Below are 16,801 nucleotides of genomic sequence, written 5' to 3' on the forward strand. Positions count from 1 at the left end.
ATCAGCCGTAATCATACTGGTGAGCAGAACAGGCATGAAGGGACGAGTGGTCTGTACTTGCTGCTAGTTTTGAAGTTTCTATGACTACCACAGAAATGGAGAAGAGCGGCCAGAATAAGTAGCGGGGGCGGGAGCAACAGCATAATGTATAACTCACTGGGAATGGAGAAATGGGAACAATCCAGAGAATGAGTACAGAACAATTGTTGTTGTTCTGTACCAGAAATGCCCAGACTGAGTCTGCACACCAAGGCCCATCAGGTATCTACAGTCTGTGTTTACAGGGCCATCGGGATGGTGAGGGAGGGTCAATTTGGGATAAGAAACAGGGCAGGAGATCATCCAACACCGATTCCCCCCCACTCCTCCGTCCCACCTAACTGGTTACAGAGGCTCATCTTGGTCTGACCCACTCCTGAACAGGACTGGGTCAAGCTTCAGGAAGTTGCCAGCTGATAAATGGCTCTGTCAGCTGGGCGGGGTTGAAGTGGGTCCAGGAACAGGTTTTGAGTGATATAAGAGTTGGCATCTTCCCTGCTCCTCTTCCTCCTCCTCTCATGGCTCTTTTACTGGAGCTGTGTTGGTAAGCGTTTCTAAACTCTTTTCTCCCTGCATCCTTCTAATGTACCTGTAGGTGGTCACTGTGAGTAATAGAATTTTAAACGGGTGATGTTTTATCAATGTTTCTTCTGCAGTTATTGTAACAAATCTTTAAAAATAAAAGAACTGCTAACTCCATTTTGCTCCACCAGTTCATTTTTTTTAATAAAATTCCATTCTTGAATGTGGACAAGTTTAAGGAGCAAGAGACCAGGGAATATGGTCAATCACCAGGAGTCTGTTGAGCAGGTAAGAGCGGGCCACGTGAACCATGAGCATCCATATACATTCTTTTGAGAATTCTCACACCATAATGATGAACGAACACTGATAGGTGTATAAGTTACCCAACAAAATTGACATTTATGTAGCAATCTCAGTACAACGAAATGCTGTCTGGAATTTCACAGACATATGATATCGCAGGATTTACCACCAAGAGACATAAAGCTGATGATCAAGAACTTTGTTACATGTATCAGCTTTTGAAGGGGAATTTTGAAAAGGAGGGACTGTTGGAGACATTTGAGGAGGCAACTACAGAACTTGAGGCTGAAGTTTGAGGTTATTAATGGGCGGAAAAGGACAATTTCAGATGCTGCCAGGACTGCTGAGTATTTACAGCATTTTGTTTCTACATCTATTCTTAGTTCTGAGGAGTAAAGGGATCAAATTGTTTGGGGAGAAAGCTCGTTGGCTCCCGAATCTCCCACCTCTGTAGTTTTGTGTAAATACTGACTGATTTTTATGGTACTCATACAGTTTACATTTTAATTTTTCCCCAAGTCTTGGCTTCACAAATGGCCAGATTAATTTCTCTCAATTTCGCAACCCGTGTGTGTTCTTTTGTTTTCTCCTGTCTTTTTCTTTTCTGTTTGAAAGGTTGGTTTGCAATTTAAGATGCAGATGAAACCATATCCAGATCTGACAGTCCCTGTCTTTATCATAACCAAATTGTTAGAAGGTTTTGAACACTGAAGGAAGAAACAGCATTCGTACTGGGGAGAAGCCCACGTTTTCTCTCTGTGTGGAAGAGTCTGTGAAGATTCATCTAAAATGTCAAAACACCAATGCAGCCACAGTGGAGAGAGTGTGGAATTTTTTTTTCACTCATCACAGCTGAAAGCTCACCAACTCAAATCGTGAATTTGAAGGCTGGAATCTGGAATTTGTTGTAAAATAATGGATGGGTCAAGAGTGCATGGCCTCATTAAGAGGTAAAGTGCTTTTCTTAGCTTCGGGAATTATACACAGAGAGAAAAGAATGTGCCTGCATGTAGCTGATGATGCACAGCCAGTTCTAAACCGAAAATGTGTATCAATTAACTGTGTGATAGGAAACCTTAGGCTTGTTTTGATGTTTTGGCAACGAACTGGAATCAGCCAATTAATTCAAACCAGTGGGGAGTGCTGTCCATTTTAACCTTTTGCATTACTGCTTCTGCAATCAGTCCTGATTGTTTTTTTTTTGCATATGTTGTCATTGACGGTGAAGTGTGTTGTGAGGCACAGATCTAGTAGTTTCATGTTGGTTTCTTTATTGAGGTTGTTGGTCTCCTGGGTTGCCTGCCTACTTTATCATCTTCTATCCTGGTGTCCTTCATGATATTGAGGAATTCCTGGGATGAGTGAATGTGAGTGGGTAGCATTGCCCACAAAGTATTTCAATTTGTTGTAGTTCATTGGCAAGTCTATATGTTGGTGTGCCTGATAGTGGGACAATGGGTCCGAGAGGGACCCCTGGTTTGTGTACCTTGGGGTGTCCATAGAATCGGGATGTGTTGGATCCCTCTGGCTTCACTTTTTTTTTTGGTAGTATGTCTTGTTGATGTCTCCAAAGTTGTGTAATTTGTTCAGAGTAATTGTAATCCTGTTCCCGAACGGTGATGCAATTGTATTACTGTTTAAAGTGGACGTGCACATCTTATTGATGAAAGATACTAACTCATGCAGTATAGAATCTTATTTATATTTATTTATTTATATATATATTTATTTATATTATACTCTTATTTCCTTGTTTCTCAATTATCTACATGTAGAGTGTTATATGGAGCACCAAACTGTAGTGATGATGTTGAGATGGCTTTAAGCAGGAAATCAGAGATGCATGTGGTAAAACAATATCTATCGTTGTGAGAGATGTTAATCTTCATACAGATATGGTGAATAAAAATACCCACAATACCATGGACGGGCCATTAGTATAGTGTGTACAGGATGGTTTTCTTGATGAATAGTTTGTGGAGCCAACGAGTGAAAAGAACATTTAGATTGGAGTATTTAAGCAATGAGAAATGAAGAATCGACAATGTCATCGTGGAAGGCCATTTGGGGATGAATGACCATAAAATAACAGAATTCTTCATGAGGTTGGGTATAATGGATTGAGAAATGTTTCTCACATGATAGTGTTCCAACAATGGCAAACATTCAAAGAGTGAATCAGTGAACGACAAAAAATGTCATTCCTGTATGCTGCAAGAGGACAAGGAAAAGAACGGGCAAACCATGGCGTAAGTGGCAAGTTAAAGTCAATGTTAGATGCAAAAACAGGCATTCAGATTGGCAAGTAAAAAAATAGATCTCAGAATTGGGAACGGGTTAGAAGTCAGCAAAGGGGGACCAAGAGATTAAATAAAAAGGGGAAGTTGAGTATGAGAGTAAACTTGCAGGCATGTAACAACTGACTGGAAACACTCTGTGTGTATATAAAGGGGAAAGGATTGGTTGTAACTAATATAGGTCTATTCCAGTCAGAAACAGGGGAATTTATAATGGCACAAGGAATGATTTTAGACAAATTGATGGGATCAAAAGCTCATACATTCCCAGTTGACTTAAAGAAGGGGTCTTCAAAATAATGGATGCATTGCTGGCTCTCTTCCACAATTTCTTTGACACTTTGACAGTCCCTCCAGACTACAGGGTAGTTACTGTAATCATATGATTTAAAAGGGAAGAGAAAAACCCTTTAATTATGGACCAGTGAGTTTGAGATAAATCTTATGGAAGATGCACAATTCCATTGCCAAGAATTTTGGAGCACAGTACGCAGAATACAATAACAGAAGCAAACAGTCTCCATAGATTTGCAAAAGGGAAATCATTCTTGACAAATCTGATGACTGCCTTTCAGGATGTCACAAGTGGAGTTGATCATGGTGACCCAGTAGATGTGTTTCTTAGGTTTTATGAAGACCTTTGAAGAAGCGATTAGAGATTAATGTGTACGGTTGAAATGCAGGGGATTGGGGTGAGTGTAATGAGTTGGTTATGAAACTGGTCAGCACGTAGTCAACGTGGATTCAAAGTAAATGTGTCTTTTGCCCAATGGCAGACAGTAACTAGTGGGGTATAACAGGGGTCTGTTCTTGAAACCCAGCTGTTCACAATGTCAGACAGTAACTAGTGGGGTATAACAGGGGTCGGTTCTTGAACCCCAGCTGTTCACAATGTCAGACAGTAACTAGTGGGGTATAACAGGGGCCTGTTCTTGAACCCCAGCTGTTCACAATGTCAGACAGTAACTAGTGGGGTATAACAGGGATCTGTTCTTGAACCCCAGCTGTTCACAATGTATGTTGCTGATTTAGATGAGGAAACTAAATATAAGTTTTCAAACTTTTTAGATGGCACAAAGCTGGGTGCATGCATGTTGCAGTGTGATTTGGAGAAGCTTTGTAAGTGAAAATTAATATTGGTTACGTTATATTTGGATAAATGTAAGCTTATCCATTTTGTAGCAATAAAAAAAACAAGGCAGATTATCGTTTGAATGGCACATGGGAGTGTCAATGAGACCAGAGGATCCTTGCGCACCAGTTGCTGACAGTAAGTGCACAAGTGCAGCAGGCAGTAAGGAAACAAATTATCTGTTGGCCTTCACAGAGTGTGGATCCAAATAAAGGAACAAGAATGCCTAGCTGCAACTGCACAGGGCCTAAGTGAGTCCACACCTGTTATATTGTGTACAGTTTTGGCATGCCTATCTGAAAAAAAGTGTTCTTCCTTTCGACGGCGTTCAGCACGTGTTTATCAACTTGACTCCTGGGATGGTAGGAATAACGTATGAAGAGAGATTGAGTCGGTTAAAATTGTATTCACCGGAGTATAGAAGAATGAGGGGATCACATTGAAATCTCCAAATTCCAAACAGGACTGGACAAGTTAGATGCAGGAAGGATGTTCCAATGGTGGGGAATTACAGAACAAGGGGCCACAGTTTAAGGATATGGGGTAAATATTTTAGGACTGAGATGAGGAGAAACACCATCACCTGGAAAATGCCTGGAAGTGCATTCCTTTTTTCTCTCCCTTTCAAAATAAATTGATCTCCAGCTCTTGTTTTCACGGTCTCTTCCTGATACCACACTTGCTTAACAGGGACCCATTTAGGAAAAGCATCCCAAGCAGATAACAGACGTCTCATTTCATTCAGTCAAATGTCTCAGCTTTTACTTAAATTTTGATCTTTTGAGCTTACACCCGAATGTCTGTGAATAGCTTCAATATGACTATACATGTACATGTCAGCACTAGGAGCAGATATGTGCCATTTAGCCACTCTCGCCTGCTTGGTCATTAAATAAAATCATGTCTGAACTGAGTGTAGCTTCAACTCCACAAGCTATTTATCATAATAACCTTTTGACTCTCTTGTTGACCATCAATATATTTAGCATTAATATAAAAAAACTACCTCCTTCATCTTAGATAGCAGCCCACCAATGTTTTTTTGTTAATTTGTTTGTGGGATGTGAATGTTGGTAGCTAGCCAGCATTTATTGCCCATCCCTCATTGTCCTTGAGGGAGTGGTGGTGAGCTGCCTTCTTGAACTGCAGCGGTCTTAGTTTTATAATTCGCCCCACTATGTTGTTTGGGAGGGAATTCCAGAATTTTGACACAGCAACTGTGAAAGAATTGCGATACATTTCCAAGTCAGGATACTGAGCGATCAGCAGGGGGAATGGTGGTCATTGGTTTTCCTGTGTATCAGCTGACCCAAAACCCATTGGTGTAACTGAAGGTTGGTGGTGGAGGGGGTGGATGTTCATGGGTGTAGTGCCAGTGATGTGGTTTGCATTGTCTTGGATGGTCTCAAGCTTCTTCAGTCTTAACGGAGTTACACCCATCCAGTGGGAAGTTATTCCATTTCACTTTTATGGAAGATGGACAGGCTTTGGGAAGTCAGCAGGTGAGTTACTCACAGCAGTATTTCATCGGTTTTGACCCACACTTGTATTCACTGTGTATATGTGGTAAGTCTAGTTGAGTTTCTGGTAAATGGGATCCACCTGCATGTTAACAGTGGGGCATTTAGTGACGGTAATGCCATTGAATGTCAAAGAAATGTGATTATATTTTGTCTTATTTGAGAATGTCATTGCTTGCCATTTATATGGAGCAAATGATACCTGTCACTTGTTAACCCAAGCCACGATAGTGTCCAGTTCTTTGGACTTGTATTCCTTTACTGTGTCTCCGAAATCTTCTCTCCCCACAAGGCAAGCATCATTTCTGGACGCTCTTTCTCTTTGCAGAGAAAAGAAAAGTAACATCTTAAAACAAAGGATAGCCGTGCTGATTTGATTTGTTCTTGGAGCTGTCATCTAACTCCTGTGCTAAGCCTGACGGACAGATTAAACACGGAAGATGTTTCCACTAATGTGTGGACACAAAAAAAAGATACGAGTCACAAATGAATTGATTGTACAATTCAGAAATCAGTTCTTTGACTGAGTATAAAACAAGAAGATATTGGAAATATTCAGTCTCGATGATAAGTCCCTGGCTTGAGAAAAAGAGTTAATTTTCCCTTTCTGTGGACTGATGCAGAGAAGTCATGTAATATAAAGTGCATTTCTCTTTCAACTGTTGCTGAATATTTCGAGTTGATTGAGTCTGCTTTTGTTTATTCAAAGAGTGCTGAGACAATGAAACTCATTACAGGAAGTGATTGACATCTCAGTCTCTTCTGAAGCTCGTGTGTAACATTTCACGCTTGCCTGAACATCTTAAACTACTGACATATCAGCACAGTCACCGCACAGGAAGACTCTTCACACTTCAGTGTGAGAACGGATTTATTTAGTTTTCCTACCTGACATCGTTCAGCTTTGAAATTTGTAATGATTTTATCACCAATAAATGAATTCTTCTTGCGGCGAAATTCAAATATTCTACACAGGAAAGGTGTATATTTTGTTCACTTTATCCGTTGAGTGTGTGTTCATATCTCTTTGTTCTGCTGTTTATTAGAACCAGGACAGACAGGGACCATGCACTTGTATCAATGGATTCCTGTATCTTTCGTCCTGGCATATTCCTTCATATCTTCGTTATATCAATATTGCTGCTCAATGGCAGCGTGTTTTTCCCAGCATTCTGGGCGGGAATGCATTTGCCCAGATGACAAAGTGTGGAGCTGGATGAACACAGCAGGCCAAGAAGCATTTTAGGAGCACAAGAGCTGATGTTTCAGACCCACACAAGTTATCTCGGATTCACCAGCATCTGCAGTCCCCATTATCTCTGAATGTATACGCCCACTTGTGCGCGCGCAATCTGAAGCGTTTCAAACATGCGCAGTACCGGAGGCAAAGGAGAGCCGGAGGAATCGGATGAGGAGCAGGCGCGGTAAGGATTTGAAAGGTGAAAATTAGAAATCGAGTGAGTATTCCACGAAGTGGGCGGAGAGGCTTTATAAAATCTGACAGTAGCTACCGTCACTGAATTGAAAAATACCGACCCCGGTTTTGTCACGAATAGATTGGAATTGCTGAATTCCTTTGTTAGCCGAGGCAGGGCTGGGCGCCGCGAATGTTTTCTGAGCCGTGTGAGCCCGCCATCTTTATCCGGGGCCAACTGGAAGCGGAGCGCGCGCATGTCCTTCACTTGTTGGGAACGGAACGGGGCGAGGGGAAGGCGAGCAGGATTTACGAACAGCAACTTCAAACCAAGAGAAATGCTTTTCTTTTTCTGTTCTGAATCTCTGTCCTGGATTGATCGTGATGGATTTTACACTCTTACAGATCAATGTCAGCAGAGGAATTTGGCCGACTTGAACCTCAGAAAGAGTGAAAGAGTAACTCGATTGATGAGTATCTGAATGCTATCAGCATCTGAATGTGGTAGCGTTCAGGTATGAATGTGTGTGTGTGTGCCTGTGGGAAAAGATTTGAGATATCAGAAAATGAGATACACTATCTGTGGTTAGATTACAGTTGATTAGCTGTTTTTAGTTCTCGGACTTGCTGTCAGGAACGGTCTAACAACTATGGAGTGGATGGAGCACAGATTCACCTGATTGATAACTGAATCTGTAGGTTTAGAATACAAGAAGGCCCATATTAAAAAAAATCAAAAAGTGCAAACCATTTAGCCCATGCCAAATGTCTGGAGCAATCCAGTCAGTCCTATTCCCTTGTTTTATCCCTGCACCTTTGCATTTTTCTCTCAAATGCTGATTCAGTATTTTTTTGAAATCAATCAACATCAAATTTGCTTTGACGAATTAATCTATTTATTACTTTCAAATATCTGTGCATGTGAATCCCTCAGACTCTGCACACTCTTTAGTGTTGTGTTATTGCCTCTTCCTATCCCTTCTGCTAAAACACATCACTTCATTCTGAGAGAGGTATCCCTGGAAATTGATTAATAAGAAATATTTTTGATCAAAGTCTTGGGAATATGATTAGTGACTGTCAGGGGAGTTACAGAGAAACTATTTCCACTGAGTGGGGAATTGACGACGAGCAGTAACAATCTGAACATGACATCAGTACCAGCATATTTCCAGGTCAAGTTTTCCAGATCCTTATAACTGTTTGATGGTTCAGGGACTGCAGAATTCCACATTCAATCTGGAAGATTGGAAAGTGTCAAATTGAAAGAAAGCTGCTGTGCGTTCAAGTCGTGCAAGCTTCATTAGAATGGCGCACTAGTCTATCAGGGCAAACTGGTACAAAGGATGATGTCACATGAGCTGGAGAGATAGCTACATCGAAGACAGGGTGTAGCAGTGGAAAGATACTTTTCAGAATGGAGGGTTTTGATTAGTGGTGTTCCACAGGAATCAGTGCTGGGACCTCTGCTGTTTCTGGTCTATATAAATAACTTGGAAGAACACGTGGCTGGTCGAATCAATAAGTTTGCGGACAATACAAAGGTTGGTAGAGTTGCAGATAGTGAGAAGGATTGTCAGATGATACAGCAGAGTATAGATAAATTGGAGTTATGGGCAGAAAGATGACATGTAGTTTAATCTGGACAGATATGAGGGGATGTAATTTGGAAAGTCAGGTACAGGTTTAAATTATAGAGTAAATGGCAGAACTCTTAGGAACATTGATATGCAGAAGGATCTGGGTGTGCAGGTCCACAGGCTACTGAAAGTGATGGTGCAGGTAGATAATTTAGTATAAAAGGCCTTTGGGATGACTGCCTTCATTGGAAGGTGCAATGGCGATATGGACAGGCAAGTTATGCTGCTGCTTTGTAGAACTCTAGTCAGGCCACACTTAGAATATTGCATTCAGTTCTGGACACCACATGTGGATGTGGATGCTTTGGAGAGGGTATAGAATAGGTTTCCCAGGATGTTGCATGGTTATGGGGGAGTTTAGCATTGAAGAAAGGTTGGAAAGACTTGGTTTGTTTACACTGGGACGCAGCAGGTTGAGAGGGTGGCCTGAGAGAAGTTTATAAGATTGTGAATGGCATGGATAGAGCGGAATGTATGAGACTTTTTTCCCCCAGGGCAGAGGGATAAATTACTAGAGGACACAAGTTCAAGCTGCAGGGGGAATGTGTGAAAGAGATAAGCAAGGCAAGCTTTTCACACAAAAGTTGCTGAGTTCCTGAAATGTGTTGCCACAGGAGGCAATGGAAGCAGACGCAGCAGCAGCAGTCAAGAAGCACCTGGCTGAATACATGAACAGGAAGGGAAGAGAGGAATGTGGATCCTGTGAATCAAGGCATTTTTAGCATGGAGCGTTAGAATGTGCAGGCATAGGCTTGGAGTGCTGAAGGGCTGGTTCCTGTGCTATGTTGTTCTTTGTTCTTAACAGAGGATTTTGTCTGGGTTGGGAAGCTAAAATGAAAGTCATGGCGCAGCTTGCAAACGGAATGGATTTTTTTTCTGCAGAATAATAGCCCAATCTGTATTTTCTATTCACTATGTGGTACAGTCCCCGTCATAAGCAGTGAGGACAGTAATTAAAATGTGTAAGGTACAAATGATTCATCATTTATTTTCTTCTTGCAAAACCTTGAAGATAGCCTGAAGAAAGATGTTATTTGCAGAGTAGGTTATATGATACAGAAAATCATTGGCAAAGTATTACATTCTAACTGAACTAGAGGCTAAAATAAACTCTGACTGTCAGAGTCCCTATTTTTTCAGCAGGTTTAATTTTTAATAAAATGCATTCTGACATATTGAGCAAGTCAATAATCTTTTCCAGTCTGAATCTGCTGCTCAGAGTCCTGGAAGTGATGGTTTTCCCATGCACCACCTGATCTTGTGTTTCTGTCTGGTGAGTTTGGGAGGTTGTTAGAATTACTGGCAGATGAATTAGATTACCTACAGTGTGGAAACAGGTCCTTCGGTCCAACAAGTCCACACCGCCCCTTGAAGCATCCCACCCAGACCCAGACCCATCCCCCAATAACCCACACACCCCTGAACACTATGGGCAGTTTAGCATGGCCAATCCACCGAGCCTGCACATCTTTTGACTGTGGGAGAAAACCGACACAGACAGAGGGAGAATGTGCAAACTCCACAGACAGTCGCCCAAGGCTGGAATCGAACCCAGGTCCCTGGTGCTGTGAGGCTGCAGTGCTAACGACCGATCCACCGTGCTGCCCATATGAAGCCCATCTCCATTAATGCTCTCCGTATTTCTCAGTTTTCCCACAAAGAACACCTTTATGCAGCCCCAGATTTGGCAGCCAGTTCCTTTCACTGAAGCTTAATACTGAACCAGTCCTATTGTTATAACAATCCAAGAGCTTTCATGGTCGCATTGTCCACTGTCTATCGCACAAATGATCAGATGTATTCAGTCCAGTTTTAAAGTTCTGCCTTTTTCTCTCTGGGCCACATTTCGTTCTTACTGTCTGTCATTCATTTTACAGGAAGTTGGAGCATTTGCAGTCAGTGAACTCAAATCTCGCTGCAGATTCTAACGAAATGTTGAATTCATCATGTCTTGAATATCATCAGGCTTTGATCATGGAAGCCAAAACCAGTGTTCGCACTGAGAAACCATGGAAATGTGAGGACTGTGAGAAGGAATTCAAATATCCATCTTCCCTGGAAAGTCATCAGTGTGGTCACACTGGAGAGAGACCGTTCACCAGCCCTGACTGTGGAAAGGGATTCATTTGATCATCCAGTCTGCTGACACACCAGCAAGTTCATATAAGAGAGAGGCAGTTCATCTCCTCTGAGTGTGCGAAAGGATTCACTCACTCATCCCATCTGCTGACTCACCGGCACGTTCACACTGGGGAGAGACCTTTAAAATATCCACACTCTAGGAATTGCGAGAAAAGTTCGAGAGAACTAATATCTCACATTAGTGAGAAACCATTCAGGTGCTCTCACTGTGCGACTCGGCTCAAGCGATCATCTAAACTCCCAATACACCAGCACATTCACACTGGGGAGAGACCGTTCGTCTATTCCATATGTAGGAAGTGTTTCATTCACTCATCTGACCTGGTGAAACACCAGAAAGTTCATTCTAATGAGAGACCTTTTTCAATGTTCAGACTGCAGGAAATGCTGTAAATGTTCTGGAGAACTGATGTCCCATCAACATGTTCACACTGTTGAGAGCCCAATAAGATACTCTCATGATGGGACTGGGTACAGATGAATATGTAACCTCGCTGTACACCAATGCATCCACACAGGGGAGATACCGTTCACTTGCTTCATGTGCAGGAAGAGATTCGTCAGATCATTGTACCTGCTGAAACACGAGCAAGTTAATTCTGACCAGAGAATGTGGGAAATGGTATAAAGATTCTGAACAATTAGCCTCCATTAACTTGCTCACATTATTGAAATAACTTTGAATGTTCAGATTGCAGAAAATGCTTTAAAAGTCCTCAACAATTGATGATCCATCAATGTGTTGACACAGGTGAGAGACCGTTCCAGTGCTTTCACTTTCAAACTGGGTTCAGGTGATCATTTCACCTCATTGTATGCCAGTGATGTCAGACTGGAGGGAGGTCGTTCGCCTGCATTGAATGTGGGAAGGGATTCACTCAAACACCCGACAACCCCCCCCCCCCCCCCAAAAACATGAGTGAATTCACAAATAACCACAGTGGTTGCATTTTGCTATTAATTATGTTCAGTAATGAACACATTTCATTGTTGTCTGTTTCTACTGATGTTAAATTGACTTTCCTGAAAATATAGGTTTTTATTTTCTGAGTAAAAGGCAAATAAATTAGCTTTGTATTTAACACAAAACTTACACTTTGTTTTCAAATGTCCCAAGCACAAGTTAGTTTCTTTTGGCCTTCTTAACAAGAGGATTCAGATACAGGAGCAGGAACGTCCTTCTGTGATTCCACAGGTCTCAGTGAGCCCATAGCTGGATTCTTGTGTGCAATTTTGGTCTCATTATTCTTGTGGAAGAATGCTTTGGCTGTGAATGGAGTACAATGAAGGTTGACCAGAATGATTCCTGGGATGACAGGACTGACATGTGAAGAAAGACTGGATCAGTTAGGACTATATTCACTCGAGTTCAGAAGAGTGGTCTTTCATAGAAACAAAAGAATTCCGACAGGGCTCCACAGGATAAACAGAGGAAGGCTGTTCTCAATAAACAGGGTGTCCAGAACCATGACTTTTAGGATATGGGCATACATGGGAGCATAAAGATGGGATCCTAGTGTCTCTTTAACCTGTCATCGACAAGCTATTTAGGACTGAGATAAGAAGAAATTTCCTCACCTCTGGAATTATCTGCCACAGAAAGCACCTGAAGCCAAAACATTGAATGTATTTAAGAAGGATTTGGATATAATCCTTGGGGTGAAAGGAATCCAAGTATGGAGAGAAAGCAGGAACAGATGGATGATCAGCCACGATCGTGTTAAATGTTGGAGCAGGCTTGAATGACCAAACGGCCGACCTCTATTTTCTTTGTCAATGGTTATTATTTTCCCAAATACTTTTTCTCTTCTGATCAATATTATGGTTCTTTCCTCCCCTTTTGTGCTGCTGAACTACTTCATTTTTTTGTAATGTTGTAAGTGTTCCCTACTGTGAAGATTGATTAAAATTATTTGTTTAACTCCCCTGCTCTTTCCTGGCTCCTCATTATCACTGACAAATCTCATTCTCTAAGGGGCCGATGTTCACAGTTCTCTTCTCTTTTTATCTTTTGAAATACTTCATTGACCACAGTATGTTTTCTCCTGTTATGGTTATTTCCTCCCCTTTTTGCTGCTTGTCTATTTTTGTGTATTTTAAAGTTGCAAGAATGCCCTAATGTGAATATTGTTGGAAAGTATTTGTTTAACTCTCCTGCCCTTTCCTAGCTCCTCAATGTTACCCTTTACAAAGCTCATTTTATAAGGGGCCGATGCTCACAGTTCTGTCCTCTCTTTATTTATTGAAATAATTAATCAACCACAATACACATTGTTCCTCCATAATCATCTATAAGGCCTTGTGTGGTGGCATTGTGAGAGAGGCCGAGCCACAACAATGTACAACAGTTCAATAATGTCCAACTGTATGCAAAAAAGGCAAGTTTCATCAAAGCTTTTTGTCTTGCACATTTCGGTTCATTCACAATAAGCACCAATGGAAAGGGAGCAAACGTTTTATACTGTACTGACCTGGGCGAATAATAGACTCTGATTGGTCAAGGCATTGCAAAGGAAAATGCACCAGTTAGATGATGACCAAACTTTGTTTAAATTTCATGCAGACAGATTGACTCTGATTTTTCAAAGCATCACTGGAGACCTCAACTAAAGAAGGGCTGGCCCCTGTCTGGTTGAGTGGAAGGAGGTGTTATTAATATTAATTGGGCACTATTAATATTTGAGCACTGTAAGCACAAACTGGTTGGCTGTGGCTAATGCGTTATCTATTGTGAAGAGACAAAAGAAAATGCTGTTTGCCAAAATCTCCCAACCTTTAGGTGGAGGTGAGGAATGCTGCAGAATGTGATTGTTAATATTGTCTCCGAAGTGGAAAACAGGTGAACTGTTGCACTTAAGAAACAATTCCTGTGAAAGATAATGTGGGAACATCATGCTGGTAAGCCAGTCGCACATAGTGAGGGGATGGGCAGTGGGAGAAGACACAGTAAATGTATAGCCTGCAACAGAATCTAAAATACATGCATGATTGGAGGCAGTGGAAGTTTGACAATGGCAGAGAGGTGATCAAGGAAAGCAAGGGTCATAAAGCCATACAGATGGACCGAGTTATACAGATTTACAGCACAGAGTGTGCCGTCTGCCCACCGTTCCGATGCTAGTCATCAAACATCAGTGAAAGAGAGCAATAGATGAACATGGATTCAGATCCCACAGCAAAGGTGTCACTCCAGATGCAGAGACATTGAACCTCTCCCAAATAACACAGGACAACAATAAAATCCTTAAATTATTAATGACTCATTAAAAAATATTTAGCCCTGAAACAGTCTTATTGATTACAATATTAAAATCTGCTGGAACCTGCAGCTGGAAAGATTTCAAAAGTTCCATGTCAGAGAATAGTTTCAAAATTAAGGAAATCCCTTGGAATCGGGTGATGTAACTGAGGTTACTCCGTGGAAATTCTATGAGTTAGTTTGTAAAATCAATCTCCATCAGCCAGAGCGAGCCATTCAGAAGAGATAATCATTTCAATTGATTTGAGTTTTGCTGTGTGTACCAGCCACTCTGAGCTCTGATAAAAGGAGTTTCAAAAATCCATCCATCAGTCCAGTACAGATGTTCACAACATCCCCTCTTCATAGCTCATGATGACTGACTATTCTCCCTGCTGTACAATGTCCCTCAGCGTGGCCAGCAGTCACTCAATTTGAGGATAGCGTCTCCTCAGGGCCATATGTTTCTATCCTAGGTTTTCATATGAATGAATCAGTCTTCTCCATCCACCCAACCAGAAATTGGCCACTTGCTCGTGCTGCAATCCTAATGTGCCTGAATGAAACCTAGAAACAAAACCCAGGTCATTGCCGTTGAGAAAAAATAAGTAAATTAATAAACCATGTAATTAATAAATAATTAAATAATATAATATTGTAGATTCTATTAAGTTCTCTTCTAATCTGTCCTTCTATGTTCAATTACTTATGCACATATATACCCAGGTCATTCTATCCTTGCAACCCCTTTAGAGATGTACCCTTTATTTTATATTGCTGATGTACATTCATCCCATTAAAATGTGTGACCTGACACTTCTCCACATTGAAATTCATCCACCTCTGATCCACACACCCCACTAACTTTACACAAGTTTCCAGAAAATTACGAGAGGCATTGATTGAATGGAGAGTGAAGTATTTTCTCAGGTGAAAATGTCAATTACTATGGGACCTAAGTTTAAGCCAAAAGGGTGTATGTTTAAAGGAGATGTAAGAGGCAAGCGTTTAGACAGTGGGTTGTAAGTGCTTGGAATACACTAGTCGAGGGGGTGGTAAAGGTGGATATGAGAGATAGGTGAATAGGCAGAGAATAAAGTGATATGGATTGCACAGAAACAAAAGGTTTTTAGTTTCGAAAGGCATCATGTATCAGCACAGTCTTGGTGGCCCAAAGTACCTGTTCCTTTGCTGTGTTGTTCTTCTTTGTACCATTCTGCTCACATTTTTCTCTGTTTCCAAATCCTAACGTATGCACAAATATTGATCCTGTTCCCTGTAGTCCTATGTTTAGAGCATTAATATATATTTGGAAAACACAAGGGTCTCAACATTGCCACCGAGGGAATTTCAATAGATTCATTCAACTATCCCAAAAAATATCCAAAGCCACTGTTGTATTTCCTTTCTCTCAGCCAATTTTGTACATGTATTGTTATTGTAGTTATTTTCCCCAAATACATAAACTCACGGGTCAGCTCAATAACATTGAATCACATACTTTCTGGAAGTCTTGGACAAACATGAACTGTATTCCTCTGATCAACCCCATATTTCACACGTTGAAAAGAAAACGTAGGTCATTAACAGCAAGTTAACTAACATCATGTCTCCTGGAGAAATGTATGGCAACTTCCCATGAATTGACTGATCTTTGGCCATGTAACTCTTCATTTTGCCTTCACCGTTGCGTCTACAAGTTTCCAAGCACCCAAAGTAAATTGGCTTGTCTGTAACAGTTGGATATATTCTTGCAACTTCTGTTTAACAAATGACTAAACTTTGCAATTTCCCTGTATTCCAGCACTACTCTCGATAAACTTACAAATTCAGCAAAGTTTCTGATCGCCTCGAGCAGACTTTGAAAGTAGACATGGCGACCCCCAGTGAGACAGTTCTCATTCTTCCATGTGGCTCACGATCTCAGAAGATACCCATTTTGGAAAAGCCTGATTGGTATTTTCTTGCTGCTGAATACCACGGGATTGTTACAGCTCCACTTGTCTCACGTTCAAAGCCATTTTCAAAACTTAAACACAAGCACAAGACTGATGAATGTAGAAGGGGTAATGTGCACTGAGCATATTCATCTAACTAGTACATGGGAGCATAAAGATGAGATCCTTGTGCCTCTCTAACCTGTCATCGACAACCCCATCACGTTGTAACACCTTGTGTCTTATGTTCCTCCTGCTCGCTTTCCAGGTAAACATTGGATTTGCCATTGGCCTGCATTGGCATTGAGCACTAATTGACATTGGATCTGGCTGGGCTGAGGGAGGTGAAGGTGAGACAGGGCCAGAAGCAAAAAGAGATGCAAAATCGGGGTGTTGTGAATCAGTTGATTTCAGTGGGGACCGAGTGCTGTGATTTGCAGCCCGAGTTTCCCAGGAGTTACAGTGATTGGGCTCGTGTTTTTTTTAATTGAACGTTTTCCTCAAGCGTGACTTCCTTTTTGTAAACCATGCTGACTCTGCCTGGATCCGATCTGATCTGTACCACTCATAAACAAAACATTTTACTGTATTTCAGTACATGTGACAACAAATCA

General features: G+C 41.3%; 1 protein-coding gene across 2 annotated transcripts; it reads left to right on the top strand.

Moving 5' to 3' along the window:
* The first annotated feature begins 7,004 nt into the window (after positions 1-7,004).
* Positions 7,005-12,938, top strand: LOC132207755 (zinc finger protein 892-like). 2 transcript variants are annotated; one of them, XR_009443780.1, is made up of 2 exons: positions 7,005-7,273; positions 10,748-12,938. XR_009443780.1 is itself a non-coding variant. In XM_059643631.1 (2 exons), the coding sequence occupies exons 1-2, from the start codon at positions 7,185-7,187 to the stop codon at positions 10,998-11,000; spliced, it is 309 nt and encodes a 102-aa protein (XP_059499614.1). In that variant the 5' UTR covers positions 7,170-7,184; the 3' UTR covers positions 11,001-12,938. The 2 variants fall into 2 exon arrangements, 1 of the variants encoding a protein (XP_059499614.1); XM_059643631.1 differs by having other exon boundaries at positions 7,170-7,240.
* The last annotated feature ends 3,863 nt before the right edge of the window (positions 12,939-16,801 follow it).

Source organism: Stegostoma tigrinum, unplaced genomic scaffold, assembly GCF_030684315.1.
Source record: "Stegostoma tigrinum isolate sSteTig4 unplaced genomic scaffold, sSteTig4.hap1 scaffold_148, whole genome shotgun sequence".
In the NCBI taxonomy this organism is placed as follows: Eukaryota; Metazoa; Chordata; class Chondrichthyes; order Orectolobiformes; family Stegostomatidae; genus Stegostoma; species Stegostoma tigrinum.

Coding starts and splice junctions, on each gene's coding strand:
- LOC132207755 (XM_059643631.1), top strand. CDS start 7,185: ATGCGCAGTACCGGAGGCAAAGGAGAGCCGGAGGAATCGGATGAGGAG. Junction 7,241..10,747: donor TCGGATGAGGAGCAGGCGCG/GTAAGGATTTGA, acceptor TTCATTTTACAG/GAAGTTGGAGCATTTGCAGT.